At 36.4% G+C, this 25,726-nt stretch overlaps 5 protein-coding genes across 9 annotated transcripts; 2 read left to right on the top strand and 3 right to left on the bottom strand.

The window, feature by feature from the left end:
- Positions 1-1,344: 1,344 nt before the first annotated feature.
- LOC121998129 (ACT domain-containing protein ACR9-like) lies at positions 1,345-4,892 on the bottom strand. The gene is made up of 6 exons (XM_042552889.1): positions 4,622-4,892; positions 3,938-4,153; positions 3,750-3,855; positions 2,811-3,153; positions 2,014-2,298; positions 1,345-1,845 (listed from the first exon to the last, which is right to left on the bottom strand). The coding sequence occupies exons 1-6, from the start codon at positions 4,773-4,775 to the stop codon at positions 1,699-1,701; spliced, it is 1,251 nt and encodes a 416-aa protein (XP_042408823.1). The 5' UTR covers positions 4,776-4,892; the 3' UTR covers positions 1,345-1,698.
- Positions 4,893-5,553: 661 nt separating this feature from the next.
- LOC121998128 lies at positions 5,554-8,399 on the top strand. 3 transcript variants are annotated; one of them, XR_006116439.1, is made up of 4 exons: positions 5,554-5,774; positions 5,873-5,918; positions 7,933-7,990; positions 8,381-8,399. XR_006116439.1 is itself a non-coding variant. In XM_042552888.1 (3 exons), the coding sequence occupies exons 1-3, from the start codon at positions 5,654-5,656 to the stop codon at positions 7,934-7,936; spliced, it is 171 nt and encodes a 56-aa protein (XP_042408822.1). In that variant the 5' UTR covers positions 5,556-5,653; the 3' UTR covers positions 7,937-8,256. The 3 variants fall into 3 exon arrangements, 1 of the variants encoding a protein (XP_042408822.1); XR_006116438.1 differs by lacking the exon at positions 8,381-8,399 and adding an exon at positions 8,070-8,256; XM_042552888.1 differs by lacking the exon at positions 8,381-8,399 and having other exon boundaries at positions 5,556-5,774; positions 7,933-8,256.
- Positions 8,400-10,171: 1,772 nt separating this feature from the next.
- LOC121998126 (dof zinc finger protein DOF3.1-like) lies at positions 10,172-12,151 on the top strand. 3 transcript variants are annotated; one of them, XR_006116437.1, is made up of 4 exons: positions 10,172-10,378; positions 10,650-11,439; positions 11,570-11,626; positions 11,720-12,137. XR_006116437.1 is itself a non-coding variant. In XM_042552885.1 (2 exons), exons 1-2 carry the CDS (start codon positions 10,322-10,324, stop codon positions 11,412-11,414), a joined length of 822 nt encoding a protein of 273 aa, XP_042408819.1. In that variant the 5' UTR covers positions 10,172-10,321; the 3' UTR covers positions 11,415-12,151. The 3 variants fall into 3 exon arrangements, 1 of the variants encoding a protein (XP_042408819.1); XR_006116436.1 differs by having other exon boundaries at positions 10,650-11,626; positions 11,720-12,147; XM_042552885.1 differs by having other exon boundaries at positions 10,650-12,151.
- A 300-nt stretch (positions 12,152-12,451) lies between these two features.
- On the bottom strand, positions 12,452-16,529 carry LOC121998127 (outer envelope pore protein 16, chloroplastic-like). The gene is made up of 6 exons (XM_042552887.1): positions 16,287-16,529; positions 16,150-16,201; positions 14,698-14,729; positions 13,947-13,980; positions 13,745-13,812; positions 12,452-12,801 (listed from the first exon to the last, which is right to left on the bottom strand). The coding sequence occupies exons 1-6, from the start codon at positions 16,398-16,400 to the stop codon at positions 12,661-12,663; spliced, it is 441 nt and encodes a 146-aa protein (XP_042408821.1). The 5' UTR covers positions 16,401-16,529; the 3' UTR covers positions 12,452-12,660.
- A 2,245-nt stretch (positions 16,530-18,774) lies between these two features.
- Positions 18,775-24,110, bottom strand: LOC121998125. The gene is made up of 3 exons (XM_042552884.1): positions 23,545-24,110; positions 19,776-20,001; positions 18,775-19,680 (listed from the first exon to the last, which is right to left on the bottom strand). Exons 1-3 carry the CDS (start codon positions 23,890-23,892, stop codon positions 19,202-19,204), a joined length of 1,053 nt encoding a protein of 350 aa, XP_042408818.1. The 5' UTR covers positions 23,893-24,110; the 3' UTR covers positions 18,775-19,201.
- Between the last annotated feature and the right edge of the window lie 1,616 nt (positions 24,111-25,726).

Genomic DNA, 25,726 nt, shown 5'->3' with positions numbered 1-25,726 from the left:
TATATATTAGAAAATATATATTGAATTGATCAGCCATGCGAATGCTTTATAAATTGTTATATGAGTGTCATAAACATTCTCATAGTGACTATTAATATAAGTAGTTTTTTGACCTGACGTCACTACGATTCCCTACATAATGAGTTGTGTACTTTAATATCGACAAACGTCACCTGTAAAAAGATCGATAAGTTATGCAGAGGGATATAAGTGATGTAGATAGAATTTATCCCTTCCATATAATAAAAGTGATGTTTGTGGGCCCTTTGATTAAGTAGGACTACTAAAATGCACTACTATTCCAAATAAGTCAATATGAGATATTTAGCTTATTTGGTTAAGTAATTCTATTTAAAGATCAAGAAATACATAGATTGATGAAAGAATGATACAATCTATGCTTCGTAAATTAATTTAGATATCATGGATAAATGACTAAATTAAACAATAAAATAGTCATAGACATGTTAGGTCGAATTTATGACATTCTCGTCACTAGAATAATCATGATACATTGTTAGATGTTGCTCATTGTTTGTGCCTTTAAAATGTAATTTTATAGTCACTGCCAATGCTACGAGAACCTATTATTTGGAATTTGTTTTATTTATGTATGACTAAAATAAAATGAGCCTAAGTTTTAAGTTTGAAATTTGTGTAAATATTAAACTTATTAGATTAATGGTGGTCTTTGTTTGACGGGAGAATTATTGAAAATATAATTAAAATTTCATATTAAAAATTTAATTGAATCTTAAATTTATTGGATTAATAGTTAATTCAATATTCGTTTGAGTTTATTTCAAATATGTCCAAATTAAATGAATCCCATATTTTATTAGTGGGTTGTAATTTGAAAATCATCTTATTAGATAAAACTTCAAATTGAGTAGGTCACAACATGTCTTATCTGATAATATATATATATATATATATATATATAAAAGCACTCGTATGAGTTAGACATTTCAGAGACTCCAATTGAAATAGACGGTGACTGTACTGGTATGAATACCATAGAGCATAAACGTATCAACGTACTGATTATACTTGATCGGCTCGACTCTCCAGATTCATAAAGGTTCTGTGCATGAGGTAACATTTTAAACCAACAATGTAACCCAAAATCGCATGAATTTCTAATGAATTCTTTTTTCATTGCATATATATTTTTTTATGTTTAATTGTGCTACAAAACCCAAGAGGGTTATCAATAACATGCATACTTCAAATCCTAAACATGCTTTTAATTAAGAATGCAGAAGTAGTTTTCTGAATTAATATAATTGTAGATTTCGACTCAAGTTCAGGTTTCTGGATTCCAAGGATGAAATGGACTGATAATTTCACTGGAAATCCAAAGTAAAATTATTCTCAGATGATACAAATTATGAAAAAGAGAGAAATAGAATACAGTAGCAGTTGAATCCAAAGCAGCTGAATTTGGCACAAATGTCAAAGCTGCCGTTCCAGTTCTTCACCAACACATGGGCCAACGAACACAAAGGTAGCACAACTTGCATTAAAATACTCTTAATCAGATGATGCCAACGTATCAAATTGTGGCAAAATAATGATTGTTTGCATGATACGTAACCTGTCCAGTTGTAACCTGGATGTTCACAACCACCATTTCTAAAGCAAATGCATTGGGACAAAGCATGCCCCCAGAGAGAACCTTCTGAAACTTGTAGAAATTCAGAAACCCATGAGTATTTTCATAACCCTGTCCACAATCTGGCTTCTACTCCAGCGATTTGTCAGTGGGATTTCAAGGTTGTCGTTCAGAAGGAATTTGTACACCTCCCATTGCCTCTCAGAAGTTCTGTGTCTGCCTATTTCAGCCTGTTTATGGCAACATGGAAATCATTAGTTATCTTTCTAGGAAGATTGAGATGATTAACTATAATATCAGAGCAAAACGTTTGAAACTTTTAGGCCAAACTGAGACAAAGGCTAGTTTTAATTACTTTTTGGAAGTGTAAAAGGACGCAACAACTGCAATTAACTTACTGAGAAAATGCAGATTCCAAGCAGTTTTAGAGCGAGTGTAACATTGTAAAAAACTCGAGGCCTTCCTATGCCTGACACTTCCACTGGGTTGGCGACAAGGAGTTCTGTGTCTGGACCACGGTCGACAAGCATCAGTCTAAGGGGATAGAGCATCTCCAATTTCAACCTAGAAGAGATGGCATCCTGCTTCTCAGGGTCCATGATCTTCTTGCCATCTGTTTCCTGAACAAAAAGGTCCACCTCTCGAAAGGCTTTCATGTCCGAGAGGAATCGGCAATAAACTATCTATTCAGGAGACAGAAATGTATGGGAAAGTTAGGACCCAGTGAGTCTGGGGAAAGAATATCAGATGAATATACCTAATGCTCATCATTTTTTTCAAAATTTTTTTCGCTATGGCACTGTTAGCTGAATGAAGCCAAAGGCAATATGATAAGAGTACAAATTTAACACACAAGTAAACTCGATCCAAGGACATTCTATGGAACTTACCCCTAACTGCATATCACATGGTACCCAATTATCCAAATCCATACTTGCAATAGTCTAAACCGATACCAGCCTAGGATAATGTCTATAGGGCATAATCACAAACTGAGCCACAGCTTCTAGCAAAAATTCTCTTTCTTTTATCTCTGAAACCACCATGGAAAAAATGATTCAAGTAAACAACTAATTATATAATAACATTTTTATCTCTTAGAGCTACTCACAGAACAATTATACAGTCTTGCATAACACTACTTTCCTAGAATAGTTTTACAGAAAGAAATATATCAGAAAAATAGGTCAATTACCTGAATATCACACTCCTTTAAGGTCCTCATGATGTCATAAAGGAGGCCCTTCTGATCTACACACTGAATTTTTACTAAGGTGTGGGAAGGGCTCAAGGAATTATCGATCGTAACATTGGCCTTCTTGAGTTTTTTCATATCTGGAATGAGCGTTTCTGATGAAACTTCACCATCGCAAAGATTCAAGCTAAACAGTTTTTCAGCAACTTCGGGTGGCAGTGAAGAGAAACCTTGCTGAAAATCTTCAGCCAACTGAATCTCACATTTATTGACTGACTCTCCCAGAACTGAAGTTAGTCTTTCGATTGTCTCATCTCGTCTTTGTTGAGTATGTAGGAGTTCCCTGTAGAAACATATCAATAAGTATAAATATTCAAATCCAAGGTTAGGAGGAACACATGATAAACCTAACAACCATGGTAAGAAAATCAGCAATTTGCTATTGGAAATATTTCTTGGTCCTAGAGTTGATGGAATGTGCAAACAGCTATAGAATAACCAAAAACAGGACTAATTTACCTATAATCATAGCAGGTAATTGATTGATTATAGCAATTCCTCAAATGAAACTATTATTTACTAAGAGCTAATGGGAATAACTCAATAATCAGCTAACACAGTGTCACATGCTGCATGCAATCAAAGGTATCAAAAAAGGGAGAAAAGACCTGGTCAAACTACACGTTGGAAGATCAGCATTGTTTGAGTGCACTAGACAAAAAGCAATCAAACGAAAATAGTTACAGAAACAAGAGCAACATCGTCCGCATTAGTTTAGGCATGTATTATAGAGACAAAAAAAAAAGACTTTTGGTGTAACAACACTTTAATTGAAAAAACTGAAACCGATGTGAGAACTAACTAAATTTTAAATAGATTAACAGCTAAGAACTGCATGTACTGACAATAAGAATACAAACCCAATGGATGAATACTCACATGCCATCCGTAATAAAGAAGAAGTCGATGACTCTGCCATCTGGAGTGGTGGAAACCTTGACTCTGTGAATCAAAAGCTCAAGCTCACCAAGAACTTGAGTAACGTCTACAGAAGATCGAAGATCAATTAAAATGGCATCATCCAACCTGAACAATCTTAAGATGAAGTCAAAAATAGTACCAAGTACCATGCAATAATCCCTTCCGGTCAACAGAGAACAGCTTCAAAAGGTACATTTGAGCAGATGCTGATGTGTTTATTGAATCAAAGTAGAACGGGATAGGACATGATGGGCAGAGACCCATCAAACGAGTCTTCAAATTTTCCCACCGAATGTTGATGGAGGGCGAAACCGGCACCACCCAGAACACCACATAGCACCATTGTCCATCCGTCGAGACATCTTCAATCAATAACGCAAAAGCACATCAATGGATAAGCTAAAATATCAAAAAGGCAAACACCACCAAACAAAAAAGGAAGCTTTACAGATGAATATCCTATATCCTACTCGTTGGTTTCCAACTTGGATTTGAAGCGACAACGCGTAATTGTGGCATATAGAACATCAGAACCATAACAAATTAAAGATGCGAATTCGAAAATACACACACACACACAAAAGGGAAGTAGAACACAGAGTTAAACGATTGAGAAAGTTAGAAGTAGAACAAACAGCAATAATGAGTTGACCTACGAAGGAAACCCGTAACCCTAAGAAGCAGATACTGTGGGAAATGGGAACCGCACGAGTCCTGTTAAAGCACACACTATTTAACAAAGAAGAGGAAGAAGATCGATCGAGCAGAATAAAACTGAAACAAAAAGAAATCGAAATGAAATCGAGGGGAGCCAAACAGCCTTTCTTCACCTCCTCGGGTGATGCAGAGACCGAACTCGAGGATAACTCGGCAGAGATCGCATCCGAGGCCGGTCTGGTCGGGGCAATTGACTGTGACTATGCTAGGCTCGCCGGTGCTATTCCCTACTTGAATCACCACCACGTCCTCGCTCGCCATCCCCATCACCGCCCCCGCTGCCTCCGCCGCCGCTGCGCCGCCGGCTCCCGGTCCTCCTTTCCAGTCTCAAGTACTCTCCCGCCGTGCCCTATATATCCGAGCCTGGACTACGTCATCACTGCTGGCTACTCGCCGCGTCACCACGCATATCCTCCACGTGGCAACCAGGGAGTCGTAGGAACATAGCACCGGGGTCTTCTGTCCGCGGCGGCAGGGGGTTCGTGGTCGATCTACGCCGTCGATTCAAGGCGCCCAACAGAAAGTATGAACACCGTCCGATCGGAAGCCGGAACCATCAGATTGGACGGTCGATGTGAAGTGATGTGATGGCGATGGTCTGTCGATTAATGATACCCTATGCCGCCCCCGCTTTTGCTAGCAGAGCTCTATTGTCGTACGTGGGTTTCTTGTTGTGTAGCAATTTGTAGGGACGGATGTCTCTTCAGCTATTATAAAGATATGTCGGATCCTGCTTGGACACGTTATTGAATCCAATAAAATAATGGATCCAAAAATCCAAAGAACATGTGGATCCAAATTGATCGCTGGATTATAAAGGGGATTGTTTCGATCATAAAGAAAAATAAATGCGACATAATTTTGGAAAATAATTAAGATAAAAAGATGAAATTTGGTAAATTCGAAAAACGAAAGGCGCTTTACGGTTAAGTTCCCGTTTAATAAGTGACTGTATAATTGGGCTCGGATCCGGATCCAATAAATTATTGGACTTATAAGGAACTTCGAGTCCATTACGGCCTATTAGCGACGACAGATCGAGCGGGAATCCTTATTTATCGGAATCGAGGAAGCAGAGTCGCGAGGTCTGGCTTTGGAGAGCGAAACCCTAGAGAAGAGAAGAGGCGACAGAGGCGAGAGAAGCGATGAGGAAGTTTGATCCGTGGCCGGTGTTCTTCAGGAGGGAGTTCAACCGCAACTGGCCCTTTCTCGTTGGATTTGTCGTCACCGGAGCCATCGTCATCAAGTTCACCGCTGGCCTCACTGGTTCGTCCTCCCCTTCCTTCACGATTTCTTAGATTTTTTTGTGTTTGTTTGATCGTTAAATGGCTCCGTTAGTTCTGAATTCCATGCCTAATTCTCAGAGGAGGACGCCAAGAACTCTCCATTCGTGCAGGAGCACAACCGGAAGTGAGTAGATCTTCTTCATCCCCGACTTATAAATAATTTCCGATTCGTGCTGTGTTCTCATGATTATCTCTGTTCTCTCATTTTTCTTCTTAACAATTAATTTTAATTGTTTGGTAGTCTTATGGCGTGCCTTATATCCCGATCTTTCCCTTTTGAATGAACGATCGTTTATTATATGCGTTTATCAGCTTATTTGGTAGCAACATTTTAATTCTGAAATTATATGTTAACCATATTATTATTGATCAATAATTTGTATTGTTGGAAGGATCAAGTAGAGATTCATTTTCCTTGATGTTGTACGCATTATTAGCACTTATTTGTCCTCAACTGTTACCTTGAACTCCTAAAAAAGTTAAAGTAACAAAATACAAGTCATTCCTAACATGAAGTTATGATTCTAGGTCATTTATCTGTATAAAAAAATTTAGACTAGTAAGGAAGGTTGGTCAATTTTGCCCTAAATGAATAAAGGCCACCTAAACTAGGAATTAGATAAAAGTTGGTAGCAACCCAATTACGTAAGACGCACAAATATATAGCTCAGATCTAAAGAATTCCCAAGAAAGATAGGAAATAGGTAAAACTCACCTATAACTGTGAAGAAAGTCTCACAATGGCAGTGTTTGCTCCTCTGCAATGGCCTTTACAAGAAGGACCAGGAGAAAGTGGTCTTGGGGAGAAGGGGATGTTGCCCTGGATGGAGAGGGAGGATGGATTGAGGGAGAAAGGGGCTCATTTACTTTTGGTTGGTGAAGATTAGGGCACTTAACTGAACCTCCTCCAATGAACTGAATCAATTTATTTTGGTTCAATTTTTATTTTTTTTACTTAAGTTCAATCGATCAATTGGAGTTGAATTGGACCTAATTTTGTCAAATGAAATCTCTTTCAACACTCCATCTATAGAGACCAAATTTCGTAAATTTAATTTTTGTTCAATTTTAAGTAACCGCCAAGTCAAACAAAATTAATGATAGTTTAGGTCAAGTATTAGGTATGCTTCATAATGCACTGTTGATATTTTTGTTCTTATTTTGCTAATTTAGGTCTTGATTGTTGGATTGATCATCTAAAGAACATTTTTTTTCTTATATTCATTATACTTGTTATTGTTCTATCTCCTCGTTTAGCTTCTAACTTTATTGTGTTTTTCTTGTTGTATCTGTCGCTCTTGTTATCACTGTAGTTGATTTTCGGAAGATCTGTCAACTAAATTATATTCTATGAGTATTCCTGATGATAGAGGACTGTGCAAAATAGTTCCTTGAAGTCACTGTTTCATGCATTTTTCTTATAATTGTTAGAATTGATATGGTGTTGATATCATTGCTGAGGATATCTCTTGCGATACTGTTTTTTGTTTAAATTGCTTTTCGTTTCGTAATGACAACACAATTTGTTAGTTGTGGCTATGTAATCTTATAGAAAAGAAATGCAAGTTTCTCTACCACATTTGATGTCTATTTCAGCTAAGAAGTTTTGGTCATAAAACCTCACGGTAAAAGTTTACCAGGAGCTCTTTTTTAGCTGAAATAGATTGATACCTCATATCATCCAGCCTTATCTTAGTCGATGGGATCTCACTGTATCTGCTGTCAAATATTAACTCCTTCCACTGTTTGGTCTTCATGCTTTTTTGATTAATTTCCTTTTTAGGGAAATTTGTTTCCTTGATTTGTATACTTGTGTGAAAGTTTGCTTAATTTCAAAAGTACACATTCATTGGCAATCTTTAACCTCGACAACTTCTAAAGCAGGTATCATCTAGATTAGCCTACATCTTTGAATTGGATTTTTATATTGTAATACTTGTTCATGGACTGATGACTGAAACCTAGCTCTGTCACTTGATTTCAGTGCATTTCTAAATACGGTTTAGTTAGTGATTCTCGAACATTATGCTATATGAAGACCACAAACTTGAGTATCTGATTTGATTTTCCACTACCCACAGGTTTACTTTATCTCAATGTGGGCTGCTAAGAATTTGCCATCCATTTTGTGTTTTCAGGTGAAAACTATCACAGTCGGTACATGGGGCTTGGTTGCTGCGTCCAGCGATGCAATCAGTTGGTCTTCTTGTCTTTGATGTTCATTTCTTGAAGCTTGTTTAGGTCCTTTTTGATGAGCCCTACTTTCCAATGTCAGATGAACATTCTCTGAACGAAAAATAAGGCTTGCCTTGCTGTTGAGCCAGTTGTATCTGCTTTATTAAGCACAAGAATATATACTTTTTCCCTCACCCATTTCTTTGTTTATGGAACAATTGACAAACGATGGAGTTGCTGAAATATTCCATTACCAAGCTTATCCATTCTTATTTATTGTATTTTCATCGCTCCTCTGCAGCGTCGTTGTTATTGGTCACTGATGCAACTGAGGCAATCTCAGGCGGCGTCGTCTTTAATGTTAATCATGTGTTTTGATTGTTTATGAGCGAATGGTTGGATGTGCTGCAGGTGGACGCGCGTACGAGGGAGCGGTGGAGGAGTGGGGCTAGAAGGTGGGTAACGAATTCGTCGTCAGGAAATTAAATGTCAATTAGAAGGGGGATTAGTTGCTTTGTTTGTTTAATTATATTGCATGGTAATATTGGAGCCCTTTCTCTCTCTCTCTCTCCACTTTCTTTGGATATGCCTCCTTTAATATTGGAGTACTTTCATCTTCCGTGTTAATTTTAAGATGAATTGATGGAAATGTTGAGAACGAGCATATTTATTTTGTCATCATGTCTTACTTGATTGAATTTCATCGTCTCCATCAAATTATATTTTAACTCTTTTAGTTATTTATTTATTTATTTTTATTTTAACTCTTTAGGGTTGGCTTCATGAATGTTTTGTTTGCAGAAAGGATTGAGTAAAGCCTAAAACCCACCCCATCAAGAACTATCAATTATCATCATTTGCAGCAGCTTGCGATCGAGGAGATGATCGTTTTGCCTTTTGTAGATGTATTATTTTTCAAGAACATAAATCCACACAATATATTCTGGTCAGTTCATTTAGCAATCCAATCAATTCTCTTAACTCATCTTGCCAACCTTTCAATCGGCTCGTCTAATTCGTGCGTAGCTTAATTATCTTCCTTATCACTAGAATCGAGTTTATCAGCAACATTAGTAGCATGCTGAATCCAATACATCATTCGGCCGATTTGATTGATATATACATGCAGTTCATTTATTTTACTTGTTTTTATTTTGCTGCATAACTCTTGATGGTTAACTATCAATATTTTTTATATTGTGTTTTAGGATTATTCTACTTCGTTTGATTTTTTTTAGTAATTTATTTAAATTATCATAATCGAGGAAACTAAAAAAAATGCTATTAAGTAAAATAAAGATTTAAAACATGAAAAACAATATGTTTGTTAATCATGTTTTTTTTTAAAAAAAATTAGGTCTATTTAGTTTTTATTAAATGGAAACCAAGATTTTGTTTTTCTAAAAAATATACAATGTATTTTGTTTATGACACTATATCATTTTACCTTTCAATTTGATATAGTTTGCAAACTATGTCTTGATTCCTTTGGGTGTTAAAAAAAATTAGAAATAATCTCATATCTCCAATTATTTTGTTTAAAATATACTTAAAGTATTGATAAATCTAAATCAATTTTTTTTTTCTATTTGTCGTGCATAAAAATTAAAATGGTTTACTATAATTAACCAATTTTTTTACTTAAATTTTTTTTTTTTGACTAAGTGTTATTATACTTAAATTAAGAATATTTTAATTATAATACTTTTAAGATTCTTGTATAATAAAATGGACGTAGTGCATACACATCACCTCACCTTTCCCATGCAAGGCTACCCCACTCACGCACTAACCAAACCCTTGGGCGACAAGCTTAATGGCGAAGTCTTCCTTTTCTCTCCCCTTCATCCTCATCACATAATTCAATAACTTTGGCCCCCCACGAACGGATATAAAGGATTGAATATATCCCTTACGTGGTTCTAAAAGATTGAATATGTAACCCCATTGATCTTATACGGTGGATCTCATGATATATTTTTTATATAAAAAACAATTAATCATGTCAAGTAACATCGAATCTAATCTAAGATGACTAACCACTAGATCATTCCGAAAGAACACGATATATCTCTTACAGATTGCATACAAGAGATGTCATCACAATGCAATAACTTTGAAAAAAAAAAAAAAAGAAATCCCCATGCATACCACCACGTTTCTTTCTCGTTCCACTTTCTATAATTATTCCTTCTCATCCATGCACCACATGCTCTCTCTTCTCCCCCCTCTCCAAACCCTAATGGCATCTGATTCTCCACTATGAAAGTATGAATCTCGTCAATCTCTTTCCAAAAGAGAAGCCATTAAGCTCTGAATCAAAAGCACGCACAAAGCTAGCTCAAAAGCACCATGAGTTTTCCATCTCTTCCTCTTTTTCTGCACCCATCAACAAATTGGACGAACAAGGTGATCTCTTTTCCTTCCCCTTCTCTTTTTTCTTTTCCTTTTTTTTTTCCTCTCTCTCTTTCTTTTCTTCCTTATTAGCTTGTAGTTCACAACCAGAATGAAATTAGAGATCCACTAGCTAGTATCATAATTCTTAGTATTCTTTCTTTTCCAAAGAATAATTAGATAACTTTTATCATAGAACATATACTGTTGATCACTAACCCTAATCTCTCTCTTTCTAACTTTTCTTGAGTTAATATAACTCACCTTTCATCTGTCTTCGACATAGCAACGAGCTCATCCTCAGCTGAGCAACAGCTTTGTCGCCGTTGATGATGGCCAATATGAAGCTGGAGCTCCGGTCAGGCCTTCAGAATCTTCGGCGGTGGCAAAGATGGCTTCCAGGCCGTCGCCTGATCAGCATGCAGTGATCGAGTGCCCCCGGTGCAACTCCACCAACACCAAGTTCTGCTACTACAACAACTACTCCCGTTCGCAGCCGCGCCACTTCTGTAAGACGTGCCGCCGCTACTGGACGCATGGCGGTGCCCTGCGGAACGTCCCAGTCGGCGGTGGCAGCCGCCGGAGTAACAAACAAACAGCCAAGCACTCCAAGCCCCAAACTGCGACTGCCAACTACACAAGCCCGTCTCTCAGCGTTGCATCTATGAGGCCACCACCACTACTAATTAACAACAACAACAACAATAACGACAACCATAACCACCCCGTGATACATAATTTTGGGGTAGGGCAGCAGCTCCCTCCAGTAGGGATGGCGGCGGCGCCTCAACCGTGCCCAAACCCATACACATCATTTGGAGAAGAGAATAATGTTGGAGTTACAGTGAAGATGGAGAATATTGGATATGATCATCCTAGGGTTCAGTTTTCATATGATCCATCGAATATTAATAACTACAACGATATGTTTACTTGTGGAGACAGTGGAAGCATGAGCAGTTGCATTGCATGGCCATCAGCTACTACTGGTTTCAGCTATGGATCATCCTCACCTCATCACCTTACTTTCATGAATTCAGATCTGCCCTAAATATATCTTGTTATTGAGGAACCAGGTAGGTGTTCCTAATCATCATATATATATATATATATAATATTTTCATTACGAAGTTGGGTAATTAATTATATATATTAATTATGGTTTCAATGTTATGCATTAATAATTTGGAATTTGTATGTGACTAGCTATGGCCTTCTCATGTATGATCCGCAACTATCATCTTATTAACAATGCTAATTAAGGTTAGTGTTTGCTTAATTGCGATGTTTGACATATATGGTAATAATGTTTTTTTTTAAATTTTAATTATGCAAAAATTTATGCATCTTTTGTAGATTGTTTGCTAGCAAATGGCTCCCAGAGCATAGTTGAGTTGGTCATCATGTGGTATATTTGTAGAATTTAGCAAGTGTTGATTTCCGATGAAATCGAAGTAAATACCCTCCCAGGTGATGACCTTCTCGGTTTTCTGGTTTACCTTTCTCTAAGAACTGTGGGACCAGTGGTGTAGGGTGTCCAAAGTCAGCGTATAACCTTTTGCAGAATTATTTACTAGCAAATGAATATATATTGCATGCACTCTTTCATCGTTTGTGATATGCCCGAACGCCCAAGCTAACTAGTTATGTAGATCTTGATGTTGCCCTATGGTGCAATTATGGTTGTAGTTGTAGAGCCAAACATGATTTTATGATCATCATCTTGTACAATTTTTTTAATCAAATATACAAGTGATATGGAATAATGGATTGACTTATTAACAAATTAAATTAACTAATTTTGTGCTGTATACTTTAAATTTTTTAAAAAGGTTGATTAATTTTAGATCATGTTAAATTATTTTAGGAATATATAATAAATGTTACATTATTTTATATATTATACATAGACATTGATGATATGATGACTCATATTATTAATATGACAAAACTCAAATAGTCACCCTAATTTGTAGTTAGTATTTATGCTGCCGCTATGGTTGTGAAAATTGCCTATCAGGAAGAGGTTGAGCTGATGATATGGCATATACTCCCATAAGAGAAAACATTTAGTACCTGTGAAAGCCATTTGGTCGTATGAACTGACTCAGTCTTTCCATTTTATTGGATATAAGAACTTGCAGTAAACATACAATTGCCAAATTTGTAGAAGCAAGCTAATTAAGCTTCCATTTGATTCAGCTCTCTAATCTTTCTGAGTTTGAATGCAACAAGAAGCTGAAAGCATTTCGACCTATAGCTTATTGTGGTAACCTAGCTACTCGAGATGATCTTGATCAAGTGAGGTAATTGATAAACTCGGCGGCGGTAGCTACTGCACCGGCCGTGATAGCATCTTTGAAAACCTTTTCTTTGTTGTTGTTGCTGGTCACAGAAATGAGCAATCCAGTTATGGCTCCGCCCAGCATTGCATTCTTCTGCAAAATATTGAATAAGCATCAACTTCCTTTTCACTTCACTTTTGACAAGGAGATTATACCTCTTAAGTAGAGGTGTTCGTGACGCCTCAATTTGGTCTCGAATGGTAGGCCCATTGCAGGTTAAATAAAAACTTTGTAAGCTTAAATTCACGAATTATAATTAGTCTAGTGATTGAACTAGACAAGTTAATTAATGGGTTAGTTATGTCATCTAAACGAATCCCTAACAATAGTGTAAACTGCCTCTAGGTATGAACTGATTTATACTCATGTGGCAAAAAAGGTGATTCGCTCGCCCCTAATGCCCCCACCAATCCGTTCCTAGGCCAACACGGAGGAGGTAAATCACAAGTGGCTAGTAGCCATTAATGCAAGTGGTCAAGGCATGGAGGAAGACATGCTCGGACGCTTCGAGTTTCGACCGCAAAACCTCATGTGGCAATACCTCATGTTTCAATTACCGCACCGCCCCGAGGGGAGGAACTGATTTGCACTCATGATCATTGAATCATGTGCAACTGGCAGGATTAAAATTCAAAATTTTTAAGATATCACGGCAAAAAGACTTCCAACAATCTTGAAGGCTTGGATTGCTGTGCTTTGCTAATTAATATATAGGTAATATAGAAGCATTTTAGATTTTGGTTCACAATAAGTTGAATGCTCAATTAATAGATTAGCAAACAAAACATTATCCTGAAACGACTTGTCCAGGGCCCATAATAATAAAGGTAGCAAATTTAAAGGATAGCCCATTCTAACAAATGATTACCTGCTCAGATGGTTTGAGTTAGAGACAGATTGGCGTACAGTCATATGTAACTTGGACAGCATAAGAGAGTGCAAATAACTATTATCAAATCATTATGAAAATCCATATAAACAAAACAATCAACTAAAGAAATGCTAAAACCCAGCATCAAGGAGTCAGAAAGATTACCCAATCCTTTGTGCCTCGGACCCTTTCCATGCCATATTCAACTCCGACATATACTCCAGAAACAGTTCCTAAAACAACGTGTTGCCCAAACATGTAACAAAGTTAACCACCTTTCAAAAACCATAGTTGTAGTAGAATTGGCATATTAGAAAAACAGCATGGGTATTCAACGAATGAATATCTATGATGAAATGCAGATTACCCCAGTATGCTCCTTCTTTACACATCCTCTTTAGCTGCAATGGAATCACAAGGTCAGTAAAACGATAAAATAGCTTCTAGTACTCTGCTATTGGGTAAAGGAGACACCCATTTGCATATCAGGAAAAAGATTATAGGAAAAGAAGGCAAGTATAGAGAGAACTTGCATGTTTGATATGTGAAAACCTATTAATCAAAGTTCTCTTATAGGTATCGTAAACAATGTATCATAATGAGCATTAAACTTCAGTTGCCGCTAACTATGTCAAGGTTTTTTTCTCAAACCAAGGCGATCATTAGCAAAATAAACAAAGAAAACATGTATGCAATAATTAAATTCTAAATGCAGCACATGCTTTTCTAAACCAAGTCAAAGATTTAATTGGAGATTTAGTGTTAATGACACAAATATAGAAAAAAAGGAAAGCCAAATCTAATTGGGCAGGTTAACAATAACTATTATTTAGTAGGAAAAAGAACCTACTGGAAATAGCAGAGCACCAAACTACTATCTTTAATTACAATAATGCAGTAGCTTTACCTGGAAAAAAATGTACTCATGTATTCTCCAAAATCTTATTTTAGAAAGAAAAGAAAAGGTGTCTCAGAAACTAATTTCAGCCGAACATTATTTCTATTTTGATGATAACTTCTGAGAGCATGCAATGGAAAAGAAAAGATTAGTCGGCAAATAAAGCATGCATCAAATGCTGATGAATTTTAGTATAAACAGAATATCATTTAGTACTTACAGCATCCTCAAAGTTGCCTTTGTTAATGCTCCCTGCAAAAGTTGTAATTGCATGTCACATTTATTTAAATGATTAAATTGCACGCTCAAATGTAAGATATCTCTTAGTTACATTCAAGGGAGGGCACAAGGTCTAAACGGAGTATTAATAAAGCACTGTAGAATCTCTGTAAGAGAAAAACAAAATGTGTAGGTAGTAAAAGGGGGCTTTCAAGTTAAAATATCTAATTCTCAATGACCACATGACATGAATATCCAAAGGTTGAAAAGTTAACTAATAACAAGTTAATGACAATAGTACAAATCCACAAATTAGTATGGAATTTTTCCATTACATAATGTTGCAATTTTCACAATGCCTCTGCCAAAGACCCAACTTTCAATAAAGCATAGAAACAAATCAAAGAATAACACAAAAACGGAGAACACAATGTTGATTCAGCACCTTAAGAGAATGCCTATCCTTGTAGAAGATGCAGAACATCTTCACTATCGCTCTAAATAATTATTGCATAGACAGTAGTCCACACAAAAAAGCAAAGCCACGCCTTAAAAAACAACTGCTTAGTTCACTAATCTTTTTGTGTATCAGTGAGGAGTTCGAATGAGATATTTTTGACATCTCATGAGTCTTCTCCAACTTCCTAGCCATATAGGGCTAAAGCCATCTAATTGAGCTAATTCATGAAGGCAAGGGTTGGAACGGCTCCAATTTGAGTGGCACTCAACATATACTACCACCCTCTTCTGTCAAATGTTTAGCACTTTAACACCTATGGTTTCATGTTCTCTAGAAAATTGCATTGTATAGCATGACAACAAGAGGATTATCAAACTTGCGTCACTAAATAATCCAAGGTATAAACTATGATGTTCAAGTTCAAATAAAGGAGGAAACAATCAAAGACAACACAAATGCTAAACACAATGGGTTCGTCAGCTCTATTATTTTTGGCAAGATTAGTGAATTTCAAGCTTGAAGGTAGGAGCAGTGGAGAATCATGGGCATTGTACGAGACTAATTTTCTTCAGATTTAGAACTAAATTCTCCAAGGCTTCCAATAATTGACTCTACCTCTCACATACTAATCTATGCAATTTGCATGATGAGTGTCTAATAAACAACAAAGGGAATCCTATCCCAGATGAACAGGTAAACAACATTTTTCAATGGGATCACAATCAAGGCATCACCGATACCAGAGTTCATTAAGATAACCGGTATCTCACACTATTAAGTATCCTCCCATTTCGTAATTAACACGACAGATCACAGAAAATGGAAGTAGAATAGTGGAATTTTCATTCTGGTATCAGATTGCTGAAGTGGATTACACCCTGCAACTCCATGCAAACTAAAGCAATCACATATGTTCAAAATGCAACAACAATTCTCATGCGACACATCAATTATAACCCAACTCGAGGGTTAAGAGAAGAGCAGCGAAACGACCTTTCTGCAAAAAGTGGAAGGTTTCCTCCGCGGCAACCCTGGAGGCGGCAACCTAGGCATAACTAACAGATCAGAAACGGATCCCGAAGAAGGAAACCAAAAATGGAGAGGAAGGACAGCAAGTATCCGATACTCACCGCTCCGATCTTGAGGAAACCGTCGACGGTGCGGTTGAGGAAGGGGTTCCCCATGTCGACGGCGACATCAATCCTTGGGCAGTTACTTGAGCTGGAGAACGCAGTCCTCGGCATTGTCTTTTTCAGATCTGATCGGCGGTCGGCGATGGAATATGTAGGGTGGAGTGTTCACGAGGAAGGTGACACGGGAAAGCAAATGAAAGGGAGAAGAGAACAGCTTTAACGCCTGAAGAAGTGGAAGAGATGGCGGAATGACTAAAACGTCCTCCGTGCAAGATTTAGTGCTTTGCGTTCTAATGCCATTTAAGCTCACAAATAATTTTGATAATTATTTTTAGATAAAATTATTATTATTATTATTATTATTATTTTAAATTACAATTATTTTAAGCTCATTGTGAACAAATAATTTAGAAATTCCTCAAAATTACGTTAAACTTGGTTGTCTTATATCCTGTATATTTGTGTTTATATATGTATATATACACACATGCTAGGCGACTTATCTTGCATAATCATGGGGGATATCCCACATGGATCATCTGACACGGCTAAAGTTGAATTTTTTATTTCTTTCTCTATCTGCATGCAATCTTTTTTCTCTCCGTCATGCATGCATGTCTCTCTCTTGTATTCAAGTTGGTGTTGATCTTAAAGACCCGCACCAAGGTGGAATTGCTCTTTAAAGACCAACTCCAATGTGATAATATTTAAGATCAGCACCAACATCAGCACATTGGTGTTGGTCCTTAAAGACTAGCACCAACATGTTAGCTAGTTTGCGTAAACCAACATCAACGTGCTGGTGCGCAAATCAACACCACTGTTGGCAGGGGCGGATCCAGTAGGGGGAGGATCCAGTAGGGGGGTGGCATCGGTGGTCGCCCCTCCTTGCCGGCGGTGGAACTCCTATTATTATGGGATTCCACATCGGTGGAGATGGAGGATACCGTCTCTTATTTATCATAATCGCTCCTTCATACTTGAATTCCTGGATCCGCAATTGACTGTTGGTGTTGATTTGCACAAATCAACACCAACGTGTTGGTGCGTAAATCATCATTACGTTAGTGTTGGTTTGCGAAAATCAACACACACACACACATATATATATATATATATACCCTACACAACCGTGAGCAACATCTAATGTGGATGCTCCGACGTGGCCTTTATTCATTTTTTTATTTCCCTCTCTCATCTTCACATAATTTTTTGATTTTTTCTCTCTCATGCATGGAAGAATCTCTCTTATATGTACAAACTAGCACTATCGCTGATTTGAAGCCAGTACCAACCAACACTATGTTGGTGCTGGTCTTTAAAGACCAGCACCAATACTAGTTTGAAACCAACACTAGCCAGTACATTGGTGCTGATCTTTAAAGATCAGCATCAACTGGTTTGAAATTAGCATCAGGGGTCTTTCATGTAGGAGATAGAAGAAAATTGCATACAAATAAGCAAGGAAAATAAAGAAAAAATGAGTAAAGGTAGCATCAGAGCATCCACGTTCGATGTCATCCAAGATTATGCAGGGCCAGTTGTGTAAAGTGTGTGTATATATATAATGATATATATACTAGTTGCAATTCTCTTCTCTCTCTTGCATATAAAATGTCATTGGTATGTAGAAATCAGTACTAAGGTGATACTAGTTTGTACAAATCAGCACTAGCTGATATTTGTTTGAAATCAGCGTTGATGCTGGTCTTTGAAAGACTGGCTGATGCTAGTCTTTGAAAGACCCCCGGTGCTGATTTCAAATCAGCTGGTGCTGATTTCAAACTAGCATTAGTGCTAGTCTTTAAAGATCAACACCAACGTGATATTGATCTTCAAACCAGCCGGTGCTGGTTTCAAACTAGCATTGATGCTGATCTTTAAAGATCAGCACCAACATGATACTGATTTTTAAAAATCAGCACCAACATAGTACTGGTTTCAAATCAGTACTTTTGTACAGGAGGTGATGATGGTTTTTACAAACCAATATCATCTTGTATGTAGGAGAGATGCTTATATGTAAAAAAGTGAGAAAAAATTACATACAAATGAGAGGGAAATAAAAAAAAAGAGTAAATGTCATATCAGAGACATTCACGTTGGAGTCACCCACGATTCAAGTAAAAATTATGCGGAGTATATATATATATATATATATATATATATATATATATATATATATATAGACATCAAATGCCTATATATGAGAAGTGGTATGTTGCAAGTCTCTGTTTGCACCAGTGTCCGCGACTAAGTGCAGGTCGAGGCGCACTCAGTCATGGACGCTACCAGGAACAAAGGGCGCGCTCAGCATAAAAATCCCCTATATGAACCAAGGACATTTTGTAGATGAGCTTCCGAGGACGTGTTTGAGGGAATAGACAAATAAGGAGGCTGTTAAAACGTTGATCTGTATGTTAAACAGCTTGATGGTCATGAAATGGATCATAATGGTTACTAATATAGCTTAATACTATTGCACTCGGAGGAACCCTTAGATTGCTGCTCGTATAAATGTAAAAAATGTATTACAAAACAAGAGACCAATAATGTGGAAGGAATTTCTTCATGGTAAACAAGTTCATACTACATTATGGTAGAGATAAAAAGATCTACCACACTCATCAAACAAAAATAAGAATGCACGCAATGAATTCCTCAGAAGGAACAAGGACCTCGCAGCTTTTGCTGGCTTGTTGTTCCACACAAACAGATGAAACAATTAACCATTGTAATTTGAACTCGAGTTACTTGTAGCTCCGTTTGCATCAAAACTCTGATAAAGCTGGCTCCAGTTTATCGTATTGCTATTTTATTAGCAAGAAAAAAATTTGTATTTTGAACGTTCTCTTTATCTATTTTTCACATCCGCCGACGGAAGACTCATTGTTGCAATATGCTGTACACTCTCACGAACAGAGGAGGGAGAGCCTTCCTCTTTCCGACTTCATCCGTTTCTTTTCATTAGCAATAGGCTTCAGCAACCGTTCAGACTCGATTGCAAACTTGAGGGAGGTTTTCAGGCTCTCTAGGTGCCCGACACACTGTCTATGATCAGTACTACTGATAGATTGATTAGTTACATCAATATTCAGTTTTCTCTCGTAATTGGAGCACCACTTAGCTTGCAAATAAGTCAATGATCTCCATGGAGGCAGTGGCATCGAGTTCTGTTTGAGAGAAAATTTTGCAGCATCTACCATGACTTGCAAGAACTGTGCAAGTCTGGGCAAGGTGCCGACATAAACCACTGGGAGAGATCTCAGAAGAGCATCATAAGATGCTACTGCTCTTGCAATTTCAAAGTGACTGCGGAAGTCTATGTCGATGATCAAACGCTCAGAACCTTGAGAATCACTGAGAACTACATCGACATATTCATGTTCCCCTGTAGATTGATTAAAAACACATAAAGATTAACTTTAACAGCTCAAATAATCTCAGGGATGAGCATCCAAAATAATAAAATACAAATAGATGTACCTCCTGGTACTTTGTCAATAGACTCAGTACCCTGCCATTTCGATGAGCATACAGCTGCATCATAGCCGGAGAGCTTCAAAAGCTTAGCCAATGATTCCCTTATACAACTGGCATTGCATTGTTCTTCCTTTATGAGATAAAGGTCAACCTCACTGACAGAGAAAAGAAGGGAATGGACGAGAGATTGTAAATCACTCTCTATTGGCGTCATACCTCGTTTATGTAACTACAAAACAAATCCCATACATCAATATTTTTGTATACAAACAAAAAGATACATCCACGCTGGATTTTACTTGGGTTACTCAGAGAGAGACTATATTTCATGTTATACTCGAACAGTTTACTAAAAACATTTTAAAAAAAAGGCATTGAATGTTACAAAAGAGTAATCTATGAATTTTGGATAGGGGAAATGAATAATCAATTGAATCAGATAACCATAGAACATGACAGAACCGATGCAAATATCTCATTCTTTGGGGAAACAGTCTAACAAAAATGAATTTTTAGAAAATTTTCTACCTCAACTTATATAACTTAATTGTGATTCAAACTACAGGTTGATTTGTTGCTGCCTTCCAGCTAAGCACATCCATCTTAAAACCAAATCTGCATTTCATATACAACTCATATTGAAAGAATTGTCATGCCACCACCTTCACAAAATATCTTTAGAAATAACATATTTCAATTACAAAATAGAAATTCCAAAGAAATAAAACAATGGATTTGGAAAAATGGCATTTTTATTCAAATCCTAAATGATGGCTCAAATAAATAAAAAAAAAAAATCAGGTAGTTGAAAGAGCAAGGTTCAGACTAGTGTCTCTAAATGTTAATTAAACAAACTGATAATAGAAGCAGCTCTCATAATCCAAACTCAGCCAAAGACTTCTAGATGGCTAACAAAGCATAGTCCACGAGTGAAGATAAACAAGCCTTCTCGGGACGATGCTGTGGTTAAGACATAGGATGTTGCCACATGAGGTCTTGGGATCGAAACTCGGTGCATCCGAGGATACCTTTCCCCATGCTTTGACCACTTGCACTAATGGCTAGTAGTCACACACCCGTGATTTACCTCCTCCGTGTTGACCTAGAGACAGGTTAGCGGGGGTGCTGGGAGCGAGCAAATAGCCTTTTGCCACACCAGTGAAGATAAACAAACAAACAAAAAAAGACTAGGAAGAGAAACAAATAGCAGAATGCTATTCCAAGATTCAGAAGCATCTGAGGAATCATCCAGAAAAGCAACTACAAAACAACCTTACTGTAGGAAATACTTCATACAGAAATGTTTACTAAAATATTTATGATCAGCATACATATAACTCATATAATAGCAGATACTTATTCAGTTGGATCAATTGATGCCTTTTAATTCGAGCAATGGGTAATCTATATCTACATCTATATATATACAAAGGTTAAACCAATATAATAACTATACCTACTTTAGTAGCTATAGCTGAATTTAAATGTACTAAAACTGCACCCATTTTTCACCTAGAAATTTTAACAGCAAGATGAATGTACTACATACTTACAAAGCCTAATATGTATGAGCTCTTGGTTCATGTTATTTTACATTTAATCTGACTGTACTCTGAAGAGACAAAGCAGAAGCTAATTGCTTTGTTATCTGAAAAGAGATTAGGTTTGTAAAAGCATTTCTAGATAAGTTTTGCCACATCTGTGAAGTGAATATCAAAGAATTTTTCATCATGCAACAATGGGAGGGGTTGTTTGTCTCAATGAAGGCCCTACATATGCACATGTGGACATATTTATGGTGATACATCCCCGTTAACTCACGCAGAGAAGCAGCAATTCACCTGCGATCAATGGTTGATGCGGCAACCACAAGGGCTAGCGGACTTGAAATGAAAAAAGCAACAATTTGTAACATTTAACATTATTTGACACATTGTTTTAGTTATTTAAGTGCTTTTGCTATCATTCATTAGTTATTTTTTTTACTACTTGTTTTTGTAAACCGGATATGTTCTTTTATGCATCACAACCATGTTGTCTGGCGTCAACGTGGGTACAAGAGAGATAACCACCAAATCTGAGTAACAAAGGATAAAAAATTGCATTTTTTCTTGTATAAATATTATTTGCTATAGTAATGTACGATGTAGTGATCTAATAAGAAACTTAATTGGTCTACAAAATAAATTACAATCTCGGATTTAGAAAATTCATGGTTAGCACATGAAAAAAGGGGATGAGTTGATCTACACAAAAAAGAAATTAGGAATTAGCATTATATAATACAGTTATTAATTAATTCACTACAAAATTAAGCTTGATATTTCTCTAAAGAAGAATGCAAATTTTCAGATGAAAATAAAACCTAAATTTGTAAATAGCATATTAAAAACAAAAATTCAATTTGAGAAACTTAGAATATAAGATATTTATTAGATATAAATAAATGACAACTAGTGTGATTTGATAGTGTTTTCAAAATCAAAATGAGCAAGGAAATTCAATCAATTAACAAGGATCTGAAGCCAAATTGGTCTGATTCAGTAAGTACAACAATTTTTGATTAGTAATATTGTATTCTGAAATAAGTAAAAATAGACAACCATCAATTCTCCATTTGATCAAAAAAAAAAAAAAATCTCACGCCCCATTTAAAATGCAATGTTTTTGAATGTTTATGTCATATAATTAGCAGTCAGATCATTGAATCAAGTATGAAAGTTTTAAGCCCCCATGGGTTAACGCAGTTGGAAGTTGCATGAATGATTGCTCCAATAGATATTGGAGTTAATTTCCAACGAGTGCAAAATGCCTTGTCTTGACCTCCCCATGCAAAGAGCCACTACTCTAGGGCAAATGTCCTCCATGATTTACCCTTTCTAGAGAGTGTGGGCCTGCCTTGGAAGGGCGTTAAGGTGACGGCTTCATCTTTTGCTCCCGTAAGTATGGATATTCTAAGAATAACTAAGAACTTTTTTTATGGGCTAAATATTTCTTTATGATCTAATCATCTAAACCAGGTTTGTCAGTTTTCACTTTTATGTGTAAAATACTTCTTTATTTGTTTCCTATGATTGATATTAGCAATCAACATCAAATTTATTTATCGCCTTTTTGCTAAATTATTCTTTTCAGCAACTCATGGTTCTAAAAAATCCTTGCTTGGGTTGCATAGTTGACAACCTAGAAGGATTTTGAAGGAGATTGTAAAACGACATTATATGATTACATATGACATATGCGGTCTTCATATGCAGTTAAGAAACTGTATTTGGTTCAATCAAAGTGAACCAATTGATATGAACCCCTAAGCTTACCTTATCTGGTAGCTTGTACCTTGTAAGTGTTAACTCATACATTTATTTTTCAAGTGATAAATATTCTAGATATGAAGATGAACTATTTTTAATATTTTAATCCTGACCGAATATGCCAAATGATATAATTTCCAGCGCACTTGGGATGTGCTAATAAAGTAATGAATCTAGATTGGCAACTAAGCAGTTAATATTGAGAAGTCCAAATGATATGCAGGACTCACTTCGTTCAAAAGGATTGATGCATAAATAGGCATTCAATTGCATCCGCAACTAATTTTTCTATGATTAAAAGCTGATTTAACCCCCAAAGATTAGAGTATTCTTATGCTAGTTATAGACATAAACCGTTCTAAATATTTGAAAAAACTATAATAGTAAGTAAAATATAATCAACAACAAACAAATAACAAAAGTTAGATGAAATAGAAACCATAAGGATTTCAAAAACGCACCAGAACTTTTTCAGCAAGGTGAGCAAGATCAGAGAAGCCAGAATCACTGTCGCTGCTATACCGTGAATCGGCACTTCCGCTTCCGCTCTCCCAGAATTCACCCACCATCAGAGCCAAATCAAGCTCGTTCTCGTGGCTGTACCCACCGATCTGAACTATGAGATCCCTGGAGGAAGTGCGCATCCGGAAGTCACCGTCTCCGCCGGCATACCGGGTCCCTGGGGACGCAGCAGGGAACCGTGGATCCAGCAACCAAGACCCCACCTTGGTCGGACGACGCCGACGCGCTACCTCCGGGTGTGATCCCGCCTCCCCTAGGCGAACCCCAAATTCCCGAGACAACAACATCGTCAATTACTCCTTAACCCTCCCACAAACCCTAGCTTCCTCGATCCAATTTCTGAAATCGACCGATAAAAATCCCAGATCACAATCAAAACCTGGAGATCGGATCTTTAATTCACCTCCTGCAAGATAAAAATAGCGACGAAGACGATTCCGCCGAGACGTTGTGCGATCGAAATGGAAATGAGTTAGGCAAAGCCAAGAAAAACACGGAACAAAACGGAGGCAAAGGTGAGTTGAAGCATAGTTCTTAAATAGACTCCCAGCGGAATCTGAAAAGACTAAAACGCCCCTTATCCATCTTTAATTAGAGATGGTTAACACCGCAGATAGCGAGTAAACACCCGTACCTCTCGTAGGACAGCGTGCACAAGCTAAATCAAATCGAGACCGGTTGTCCTCCATCCAACCGTCAAAATCAGTTACCAGCATCTCCAGATCCACATGGAGACAGCAGGGACCCAAGCTGACCAGTTGTCGCGGGCGGTGGCGTCGGAGCCACCAATGTCGACGATGATCTAAAAATAAAGAAAATGACAAATTTGAAGTATTTAGTTAAAAAATAAATAATTTTATTAAGCAAAATTGCCCAAGAACGTGGGTGTTTAGGTAAAAATGAATTATGCTGATGCAAGCATTTCTTGCCGACCAAGTCAGGAGCGGTCCAAATCAGTGAACCCGCGCCTCCTCGACGTCCTCGTGAGTAAATAATGCGTGGCCCGCACGGAATGCGACCGGGTCGAGTCAGAGGGATGGAGCTGGACCAGCAGCAGCCTGGAAACCGCGGGCGGCGATAGCATATTATTTGACAGGAGAATATGCCCCATCTCATATTCTGCAGAAATTAATGTCAAAAACTTAAAATAAAATATTTATCTACGAATTTTGTTAGCACATGTTATAAATTTATGTTATATTTAGTAAAATTTAAATTTAAATTTTAATTGTGTTCAGTTTAATCCTAAGGCAGCGGAACGATATTGAATAAAAAATTTATCTCAAATAATATAAATAGTTCAAAGGACATCTTTTTTTTTTTTTTTAAATAAACAAATTAAAAAAAAATCCCACAAAATATTCTATATCTAAAATATTTTTTATTTTAATATTATTGTAGTACAATGTGAAATTTTAATTATTTGATTTTAATCAAAATTATAATATTAAAATATTCTTTATTAACTTATCTAAATTATTAAAATTTTATTAAAATTATTTTAGATTGATTAAAATCATTTTAAAAATAATTGTAAAAGTTATTAAAGTAACTATCTAAATTTTAAATTATAAACACTATTAGCTACTGCACAACTATAGATAAATTATAAAACTTAAATTCTAAACCTAAATCTTGAAATTTTAAAATCTTAAACTTTAAATTTTAAATCTAAATGTTATTATATCAAAAAGCTATTTATTAATTTTATTTAAATTATTTAAATTTTATTAAAATCACTTGGTTAAATAACTTTAAAATATATATAGAAAATAATTGCTAGAATTCTAAATATTAAACTCTATCATATCAAAATATTTTTTTTTTCAATTAGTCCAAATTATTTAAAATTTATTATTTTTTAAAATTGTTTAAAATTATTTTAAAATAGTTATATAAGTTAATTATTTAGCTAATATAATTGTCGAATTTGTTTGACATAACAGAAGCATATAATAGATTATAAATTCGAAATGAATTGAGTTCTTGATATAACTCAATCGATGTTGCTGTAAACTCCATAAACTACGAATATCTTGTAATCGGGATAATTGTCACAAGTATCAAACTATTACCACTATTTAACAATATCTCAACCCTCGACCCAGTGATCTGCGACTG

Source organism: Zingiber officinale, chromosome 6A (genome assembly GCF_018446385.1).
Source record: "Zingiber officinale cultivar Zhangliang chromosome 6A, Zo_v1.1, whole genome shotgun sequence".
Taxonomy (NCBI): domain Eukaryota; kingdom Viridiplantae; phylum Streptophyta; class Magnoliopsida; order Zingiberales; family Zingiberaceae; genus Zingiber; species Zingiber officinale.
This window is presented reverse-complemented; position numbering and strand designations above follow the sequence as displayed.

What these genes read in the sequence shown, in the direction of transcription:
- LOC121998129 (XM_042552889.1), bottom strand. Translation starts at nt 4,775, where the DNA reads ATGGGGATGGCGAGCGAGGACGTGGTGGTGATTCAAGTAGGGAATAGC. An exon ending in TCTCTGCATCACCCGAGGAG is followed by an intron (nt 4,154 to 4,621) that starts GTGAAGAAAGGC and finishes TATTGATTGAAG; the next exon opens with ATGTCTCGACGGATGGACAA. An exon ending in TTCTTTATTACGGATGGCAT is followed by an intron (nt 3,154 to 3,749) that starts GTGAGTATTCAT and finishes ATGTTTCTACAG; the next exon opens with GGAACTCCTACATACTCAAC.
- LOC121998128 (XM_042552888.1), top strand. Translation starts at nt 5,654, where the DNA reads ATGAGGAAGTTTGATCCGTGGCCGGTGTTCTTCAGGAGGGAGTTCAAC. An exon ending in GTTCACCGCTGGCCTCACTG is followed by an intron (nt 5,775 to 5,872) that starts GTTCGTCCTCCC and finishes CCTAATTCTCAG; the next exon opens with AGGAGGACGCCAAGAACTCT.
- LOC121998126 (XM_042552885.1), top strand. Translation starts at nt 10,322, where the DNA reads ATGAGTTTTCCATCTCTTCCTCTTTTTCTGCACCCATCAACAAATTGG. An exon ending in CAACAAATTGGACGAACAAG is followed by an intron (nt 10,379 to 10,649) that starts GTGATCTCTTTT and finishes TCTTCGACATAG; the next exon opens with CAACGAGCTCATCCTCAGCT.
- LOC121998127 (XM_042552887.1), bottom strand. Translation starts at nt 16,400, where the DNA reads ATGCCGAGGACTGCGTTCTCCAGCTCAAGTAACTGCCCAAGGATTGAT. An exon ending in AAGGCAACTTTGAGGATGCT is followed by an intron (nt 13,981 to 14,697) that starts GTAAGTACTAAA and finishes ATTCCATTGCAG; the next exon opens with CTAAAGAGGATGTGTAAAGA. An exon ending in TAAAGAAGGAGCATACTGGG is followed by an intron (nt 13,813 to 13,946) that starts GTAATCTGCATT and finishes ACGTTGTTTTAG; the next exon opens with GAACTGTTTCTGGAGTATAT.
- LOC121998125 (XM_042552884.1), bottom strand. Translation starts at nt 23,892, where the DNA reads ATGTTGTTGTCTCGGGAATTTGGGGTTCGCCTAGGGGAGGCGGGATCA. An exon ending in ACCTTGCTGAAAAAGTTCTG is followed by an intron (nt 20,002 to 23,544) that starts GTGCGTTTTTGA and finishes TTTGTTTTGTAG; the next exon opens with TTACATAAACGAGGTATGAC. An exon ending in TATTGACAAAGTACCAGGAG is followed by an intron (nt 19,681 to 19,775) that starts GTACATCTATTT and finishes ATCAATCTACAG; the next exon opens with GGGAACATGAATATGTCGAT.